Below are 9,291 nucleotides of genomic sequence, written 5' to 3'. Positions count from 1 at the left end.
GGTGGGGGGAAGGTCAGGGTGCGTAGGATGCAGGCACAGCAGCACTGGGAGCGGGGGCTCTGCCCTGCTGCCACTTGCCCAGCTGGGATGTGGGGGAAGGCAGTATGCAGGTGCAGCTCACTCCAAGCAGAAGGGGGCAAGTGGCAGCAGGGTATAGCCCCCACTCCCAGCGCTGCCTTGCTTACATCCCACACTGACTGAGAAGCAGCGGCAGGGCAGAGCCCTCACTCCCACTGCCAATGCAGGCGCAGCAGTGCTGGGAGCAGGGCCTATGCTCTGCTGCCACCCAGAGCGAGCCACACTTGCATCTCCTGCCTCCCCCCACCGGCTGGACAAGCAGCAGGACATAGCCCCCACAGCTCCTCTCACTGAGGCAGAGGCAGGCACAGCCAGAGGAGCTACAGGAGAAGCCCCCATGGCTGCCCTGCCTTGCCCCATCCCCCACTCTGCCCAGCCCAGCCTCCCAAAACTTTAAAAAAAAAAGCCCCGCAGTCACCAGCTGCAGGAATGGCGACTGGGGCCTCTGGGTGCTTGTGGCAGAGCTCCCCTGCACAGTGTGGGGCAGCAGGGATCACCCCCACCCCCTTCCACTTGGCACCCATCACATCGCACAGGTGGAGAGCAGCTCGGCAAGGCATTGTGTGCTGTCTGGGAGCTGGGGTGGCTCCAGCAGTCACCTGGAATCTGTCAGCGCTCAGCCCCAGCTTCCAGACTAAATTGCAACTAAATTTGTTTATCCACCACATGCACAGGAAAATATTTTACACTTTCAATTCAGGAACTATAGGTTATTAAACACCAGCACAACTGCAGGATCCATTTTAAGCGTAACCCAAAGAATACAATTTTAGTTTCTTACCACAGTGATACTGACGGCATCATCAAACTGATGCATTAAAATACTGATGACTGCAGATGCCAGGAGAAGCATAATGAGTGGGTTTTTAAACTGAAAGAAAAAACAAACAGTAATTCAGCAACATTTTGGAACAACTAACCTCTCCCTTCCAAGACAAATTCAACTGGTTGCCTTTGGAACAAGCTGAACTAATTAAACCATAGTTCTAAACCCTGGGTTAAACAAAAGCAAATAATGCATCATTTTAGATACTCCACTTAAAAACGAGTTATTTTATTGGACTATTAAGAGACCTGAGCAACCCATTTAAGTGAATATTTCATGGTCCACAGAGCTTAGGACACTGTTTTCCTTAGATTTCTGGATACCTCTCTTCTGGGGACAAAGAGTGGGGAGCTGTTTTTGTGTGTGCTTGTCTATGTGCTGCAATAACATATAAAGAAGTTTGGGCTATGTTACAAATGCCTGCACTTGGAAACAGAGGCTTGGTTCCCACTACTTCAGTGTCAAGACAGAAATAAGCATGCACTTTTCAATTTATACTTCCTTGCTCTAAATTACATATAGCATTCCTGCCACATCATGTTATGCTTGCTTCAGATTTGTTAAAGTAAAACAAGAAAGGGTCCTATTTTTGGAAAGGGGTTATATAATGCCACCAGAGTAATAAAGATGTTTAATGAAAAAACCTTACAAAAAAGAATAAGAAACCTAAATTTTTAAAGGAAGACCTACATAAGACTTGCACACAAAAAGATAGAGCCAATACTGGGCTATGTATTGTCCATAGCCAATGCACACTCTGCTTATCTATTTCTGATTGAATGAAGTCAACTTTGGGGGTTAAGTGAAATGGAAGAATATGCCTGTTGCATCTGGGAAAGTTTTAACAACAAGTACCAACAGCAGTAAGTGGGTTCTTAAAAAACACCTAGCATTTCCTCTGTTTGCTAGCAACATCCTGAGCAGACTTAAAGCTCAGAATTGTTTACCAGAATTCCTTGTGCTGAAACCTATGAACACTTCCAGCCCACGTGCTCCTGCTCCCTTCCCCACTCCACTCCACCCAAATCCACTATATTTCAAGAATAGAGGGAGGTAATGGTGGAAAGAAGATGGTATACAATTATACTCCTGCTCCTGCCAGCAGCAGAGAATTGGCTATGCCTCTGAAGCAATGCCAAGCTCAACAGTCCCAAACAATGGTTTTCAACCCATTTAGCCTCAAGATACCCATCCATAACTTTTCTGAATTTTGGGGCATACCAAGTGAGAATTGCTCGTCTTCCTAGCACCAGGTAAGAGCAGTGGGGGAAGGACCTAGCCCTACCTACTCTTTGCACTGCTGCCCCCTCCCTGCTCCCTATATGTCTGTACCTGAGGAAGTAAGGGCAGCTCTCACCACCAAGGCTATTCCTGAAGGATGTCACATGCTGAGAATTGCCCCTATGGTCCCTCCCTAGCTCTGGGAGCATGGAAGGAGTGAAGCTGATGAGCTGGGCTTCGTAAGTGCAGCTCTGACCCCACATTCAGCTGTCATTTACCTGCAGCAGAGCAAGCTGCTGGGAGCATGGGCACTGCTGAGAGAAAGGGCCAAAAGACAGGCAGCCCTCAAAGCACTGCAGGCATCAGGTGCCAGATGCACAGAACAAAAGGGGAAAAGCAGTTCCCTCCTTACATGGGGGTCAGGCAGTGCAGTACCCTTAAGGGGTGCACACAGAGGCCCAGCTGAGAACCGCTGTTCTAGGATCTAGCCATCTATCACCCAGGAGTAAAATGTACAGCAAACCTTTTAGTTTCACCACTACTTTGACAAGCTGCAAAAAACAAACTGACCAGAGCCTTGTGAACATCCTTAAATTGTTCCAAAACAAACTACCTAAAAAAAAAATCCAATCCCATCAATCCCAACCCTACATGGGGAGGAAACAGATAATTTAGACAAGGGAGAAGAACACTATAGAGAGACATATTGGCTCAGACACCCAACAAGCCAAGACTCACAAAAAACACAGCCCTTCTTTTGATAGCATTGTTTCATATCACAGCAAAATTCTCATCCCTAAGTGAGTAGTCACAGCAGGGCACTGTCCCCATGTCTTACTCCTCAAAACCTTGTCTAGCTCTCCTTACCTATTAAGGCATCTGTACTTTAGTAGGGCTTGAAAATTTATCCAATGCTCACACAGGTTCATATCTAATCAGATTTGATCACAGAGGACACTATGTGCAAATCTTTGCATCCAGAAATCTCTTTACTGTTCTAGCCCCAGTTCTAAATGCAGACTAAATATAAAAGTAACATTCACTTAAGACACTTGTGCCCCGACGGACATTCAGCTTAAGACATGATGGGATCTAAATCTCAACCCCAACAATGATACAGCCTGTCACACCGAACATGCATGGCAGCACATGCAGTTCTGGGATTGGAGATTATACCTTGTTCATACTTGCCTTGGCCCAAGCAGACAATCAGCTCAACATACATAGTTTTATAGCTCCCCATATACTGTGGCAGCTTAATGCTGGCCTCCCTATGCACCAGGAGTTGTACAAAACCTGTGCACTGCCCAACTGAGCAGCACAAGTATTTTTGGCAGGTCCTGGCCACAAGTTCAGTTTAAGGTGTGATACAAACAAGCCAAAGTTATTCCATGTTATATAAAATACTGTAATGCTGAATTAAATATAATGTTCCATACACATGGAATAACTTTGTTCCTAATTTACTGCATTATCTTGTCTTAAATCGAGTTGCACGCATGGCCAGTTACTACTTAAGGCGGAATTAACTTGTTAATCACGTTTTAAATGTAATGTGTCAGAGGCTCTGCAACTAGCTGAATAAAAGACCTTTCAATATACCAACTATATTCTACTACAGGACCATCAATTTAAATCACTGTACTTAGTTTACCCATTTTCCCTTTCCATAATATGTCCCTAAAAGTAGAGACCTGAAGAGTAGAGGGCAATACTTCTAGAAATGCAGGGATGAAACAACACTCACCTGTAAAATGTATTTTTTCCACAGTGGCTCATCCTCACTGATATCAAACTCATTCCATCCATGGAATGCCCGTCTATGACAAACTTCACAGTTTTTTAGGCCATTCTGAAGATCAGCCTATTAAAACATATACAGAATAATTACAGACTATACGCACAGTAATGAGAAGGGCATAAAAAATTGTTTTCATCATGATAGCAGCAGGTAAAGAAACTTTGCAGATTATAAAAAGATGGTCTACCCAAGATCCTACAAATACACTAGAATAGCAGATGTCGCTTCATGTCCCTAAAGATTTATACCTCCTTTCTGTAGAAACCTCAAGCCAGATGACTAACCTGCTGACCATTTGTAGCTTTCAGGCTCTTGAGAATTAGGTTACAATTACAGCAACATAGCTAGGCAAGAATTTCAAAGGGGACAATTTTCTGAAAGTCCTAAGGTCTTATTGGCCTCCAAAACTCCCCAAAAACTGTTTCATATACTAGCCCAGAAGTACTTAACCCCTGGCTTGTGGACCATATCCAGCCCACAGAGCCACATTATCTTGTCCACAATGCTTCCCACAAGTCCAAAAATTTGGTGACTCCCCTGCTGCCTAATTTCTGGATCTGTCAGGAAGCCTGTGGATCAGATAGCAAGATCCTGCATGCTAGATCAGCTCCACAGGACCAGGCAGAGATGGTGTGGCCCTGATCAGGCTGCACAGGGCCCACAGAAGCAGCCCAGGGCCAACCCAGGTGTACAGAGACCAGGGAGGCATAACGAGGCCATATCCTGGTACCTGGGGCTCAGCCTAGTACCATGAGGGCCAAAAGGTAGAGCCCCATTGCACTAACCCAAGAGAACAACCACTGAGATTACCGACATAGAAGGACAACGTGCCCTGAAAGTTAACCCCAGATTTATAGATCCATAAACCTAAGTAGGGGACAGCTTTCTTTGACCTTCCTCTAAATTGTTACTTGAGAAGTTGGCTAAATTCTAAGTGCTACTATGTCAAATAAAATTGTCTAAAATACTCAGATCCTTCAGAATGTGTTCAAAGAGCTCTTCTGCCAGGGCTTCCACTGGGAGGAAGAACAAACAACAACAAACTCTTGACAAAATACAGAAGTATTCTCAAGTCATCTGGCAAATCTAAAACCAACATCCAAATAATTCATCTTTTTTTAAACAGAATTTACTTAACTGAATTTTATTGAAACATACTACCATAAATGTAAATGACCTTAAAAGTGAGCCTATGAGATTATTTAAGATTGAAAAGAAATTTATAGAAAGATTAAATGAGACTTCTTGGTCTGAAGGGGATGGGGGGGAAGGGGACAAAGCATTTCTGTTTATCTGGGTAAGTACTAATAATTTACGGTGAAAGCATCTGCATTTTTGGATTACAGTATACTAACATTACTAACTTTAAAAATATTTAAGATACACATAAGCCTACTTATATTTTACAATTTATTTTAAAAGAAAGATTTCTCCAAACACTAGAGTTTAAAACATGATATTCATTAAAAATGACTAAAAGTTATTATTAAACTGAAAGAAAGTAGTTTCTAAGAATTACAAAATCTTCATTACATAAACTTGTTTAATAGTTGCTGTTAGTCTGGCTTCAGTGTCTTCACAACTTACTTGAAGAATGCTTGCAACTTCATTAACTGGCAGTTCACTTGCTTTTTTGGAGGACAGTACAGGAATCATTGTCTCATTGTCACCATTAGGGATTTGTTGAAGACGTGCAACCTAAGAAAAAAAAAGCAAAGTTGAAAGCTAGAGCAAAAACTTAAAATAGTTCTAATTTTACTATCTATGCTGCCAAGGCAAGCACATATATACTGGAACCATAACTGAGCATAATCAAGATCGAGTAACTTCAAGACATCCTAATATCTCTGTTTTAATCTTCTTTTCACTTATTAGAAAAACATTAAAACTGGGTCTCTCATTTAACACTACACCTAATAATGACTCGATTCATAAGGTGTATTAGTGCATAGTAATAAAACAATATTTACACTATGAAAGCATAATTCTTGTATAAGAATATTTGTGTTAAGTTTTAGAAAATACATTCTAAGATTAAATGAGCCTGCAATACCAGCTACAATATGAAATAATAATGACTGTCAGATTCTCCCCCTCTCCTCCTCCCATCATTAAAAACTAGCAACAGATACCACCTAATGGATCACATGTACACATAATCCTTTAGCTCATTATTTTTAATGGCTGGGCAGGAAAGAAACAATCCTGGCAGTTCACAAATGAATTTAAAACCCTGCTTGTAGCTAGCTTTGCTAACAACTTCTTAATAAAAGGAGATTGCATCTGAACTATCAAAAACATCAGTTCACAATTCCGTTCCAAAAGGGTAACTCATTTTTTCTGCATCTTCGAAAAGGATAGCCTTCAGCAAAAAATAGAAAAGACTTGACTTTAGATTGCTGTTACATCCCATATTAAATACAGACTCTTCAGGTATGGCATGTGGAACCATGACCTGCCATTATTACATATCATTATGGAACAAAAATGGTAAGAAACAGTATTTCTCTTCTATTGAAAATAAATTCTGAAGTTATCAAAGGCTTTTTTACAACCAAATTTTCTTACAGCTGCAGTCTCCTAGGCCAACATGGTTTAAAGAAAAGCATTACTTGAAATAAGTGTTTGATCTGCACAAACTTGAGAGCAATTTTAAAGAGAAAGCAGTCTATCCAGGTTGTGTTTTGCATAAAAAAGAACAAGCCTTTATGAACATTTTAACGCCACTCTGGTTGAGAATCACTGCTTTAGGCCTTCTTAGAACATCACCCCATAGTATAAGCTGGCAAATACCTATATTTTTTCCTCTCTAGCCTTACACATTATAAACCCCAACATTTCTGGCTTTCTTGAATACAGGGGCAGAGGCATCCAAGAGTTTGGAAAGAAAAAACCTATTATTTAAATTTTCTAGTGTTTATCACCTCTAGAAACAAATTATGAACTTGCTCCGGAACACCTGACAGCATTTTAAGTGCCTTGCACTAAGTGCAGTGTCTGTTCAGTTAAACTTACATTCTTAGGTTGCATGGAAGAAGTTTATGCAGAGCAAGGAAAAGCAGAAAATTTCCTTCAGATCCCAGATTCATATAGGTGCTTGAAGGGCAGGCTCACAGATTTTGAGACACTACTATTCTAAAATGATAGCAGGAAATCCTACTAATAGCTCTATGCAAAAAACCCCTTTGAGAATCATGGGATTTACCAATATTTAATGTCCACCTAACAGTTTAGACAACTTCTCTCTAAAGCTACAAATTCTGATTGAGGTTGCAATGAAAACCAGTGTAATATTAATGTTGCAATGGTTATTCACCTTACCAACAAGACTACTATATTAGGCCAGAGACAAGAGTCATTAAGTCTTAAGAGATGGGTACTAGAGGTAGAAACATAGCCACAAGCTAGCTGAAGCCTAGAGAAAGATAATTTTGACCAGGCTTATCTGCAGAGGCTCAAGTGTAAAGAGGTGGAAAGTCTGAACAAAGAAGCCAGGTGATAAAGGAAGCATTTAATAAAATATATGCAGACAGAACAGCTTATCAGTGAGGATGACTTTTGCACTACCCATTATTTCAGCTGGAAGAACAAGGGCAAGGAGGCACAAGCCCTCGAGGAAGATCCCACATGGCATTCCGCAAGCACAAGATTAAATTCACAACAGCTATTCCTAAGTAACTCCACATATACACAAGTCCTCAAGAAGCAATCCATACCCATCTCCCACCTAGGAAAAGTTATGCTGTGTTAACACAAACTTCACAATGCAAGTGCTTAATTTCATAACCTATACTTGCTGTTTTTGACAAATAGGCTCACAGCACCAGCAGCCATACAGTTGCCAATACAGATCCAAGAAAGAGGAGAACAATTTTCTTCTGAGGGGCATTTGCAATACCTGTGATATCCTTTTTGATCATCTTTGTCACACTTAGATTCAGCCATTAACTGCAGAAGTGAAGAGCATCTTAGTCAACAGTCACTAATTTACAGACTGAAAGTAAATTGAAACTTCTTTCCATGACTGCAATTGAGGACAGAGAACACAAACTTGGTCTCTAATAATGTTTACTATGTCGCTGTAAATCTTTACATGCCACCTTTTTACCAGCTTAAGCACATCTCTCTCCCCAAAGGAAACCAGAACTCGTGGTAGAAGTGATATCTTTTATTAGACTTGGTGTGGTAAAATCTCCTCTATCACCTCTACCACGAGTTCCGATTCCTTTTTCTTTTGGTCAATACAGCTACAAACTGGATACTGTGCCTTTATCTGTCCAAAGCATTTAGTTAAAGGACCTTCCTTCAGCCACATTTCTTCAACAGCACCAAGGGATAGCAAAACTACTAGTACAATTATTATAAACAAATATGGGCTTAAGAAATAACCACATTCTAAACAATTCAGCTTTCCAGGTGAGAACCAGTGCAGTTGTAAAAGTAACTGGCAGCCATAGCAAGAGAGAACAGCAGTACAGATTCTAATTTTGCCTTACCTTAGTATCAAGAGACCACTTAAAAGCAACTTGCCTTAGCACTGACTTTTCCCTGCAAAGACTCCCAAACACTCTCCACTGGCTTTTTATGTCTCAGTAATAAGTTCTTTATGATATTCAATGAATCAAATACCCTCAAATGCAAGTGTTAAAATGCACACAAGATTAGATCGTCTATGTATGAAATCATCTAACACTGAACAACTAAAGCAGGCAAAATACTTTCCCTTAATTTCACTTGAAAAAACAGTTCAAGTCAGTTTTGTATTACTACCCTTTTTATGCCATAGTCTATGCCTCTACTTTTAAAGGCATAGACTACAGTGTGAAATATGTCAGGGGTAATAAACCTGTGGGATGAGTGCAAGCGGCACAAGCAGCCTCTGCAAGGCATGCAGCAGGTTAGGGAAGGGACATGCAGTACAGCAGCAGCAAAGACAGGAAACAAAGCAGAGCAGGCAAATCAGAGAAGGAGAACATGGCTGGAAGCGGAAAGAACAGATCAGGCTGAGGAAGGGGATCAGAATGGCACTCAGTCTTTTGGCTCAGATCAAGTGTCTTGACCTCTTGTGGGCTAAGATCAAGTCGGGGGCATTTGAATTTCAAGACCTCTGGGCTTGGGCCTGCATATGGGATGCCTGCCAATGGATTTGGGAGCATCTAAAGTCCCAGGGTGAGCGCCCAGGATGAAAGATGCTCACCAGCTGCAGCACCATACATGGTGTTCAGAAAGATTGAGTTCCGCCTGCTCAACTGATACGCTTTTTGGAATGATTGAGTTCTACTCAACCAATCTGACTTGGAACATGAAATACATTATTTAAAAAGAAAAAGAAAAAAGTATGTGGATAATTTGTAGCACACTACCC

General features: G+C 41.3%; 1 protein-coding gene across 2 annotated transcripts in view; it reads right to left on the bottom strand.

The window, feature by feature from the left end:
* ATP2C1 (ATPase secretory pathway Ca2+ transporting 1) overlaps positions 1–9,291 on the bottom strand; it is a 120,719-nt gene that overhangs the window by 55,572 nt on the left and 55,856 nt on the right. For both annotated transcript variants that reach the window (XM_019508838.1, XM_019508839.1), the window contains exons 2-4: positions 5,514–5,624; positions 3,873–3,989; positions 860–949 (exon numbers count right to left, since the gene is read on the bottom strand). In XM_019508838.1, coding sequence (XP_019364383.1) covers positions 860–949; positions 3,873–3,989; positions 5,514–5,624 — 318 coding nt within the window. The remainder of the gene's footprint in view (positions 1–859; positions 950–3,872; positions 3,990–5,513; positions 5,625–9,291) is intronic.

This window comes from Gavialis gangeticus, unplaced genomic scaffold, assembly GCF_001723915.1.
Source record: "Gavialis gangeticus isolate Ggan-Ray unplaced genomic scaffold, GavGan_comp1, whole genome shotgun sequence".
Taxonomy (NCBI): Eukaryota; Metazoa; Chordata; order Crocodylia; family Gavialidae; genus Gavialis; species Gavialis gangeticus.
The sequence above is the reverse complement of the archived record's forward strand: the minus strand, read 5'-3'. Positions and strand labels throughout refer to the sequence as shown.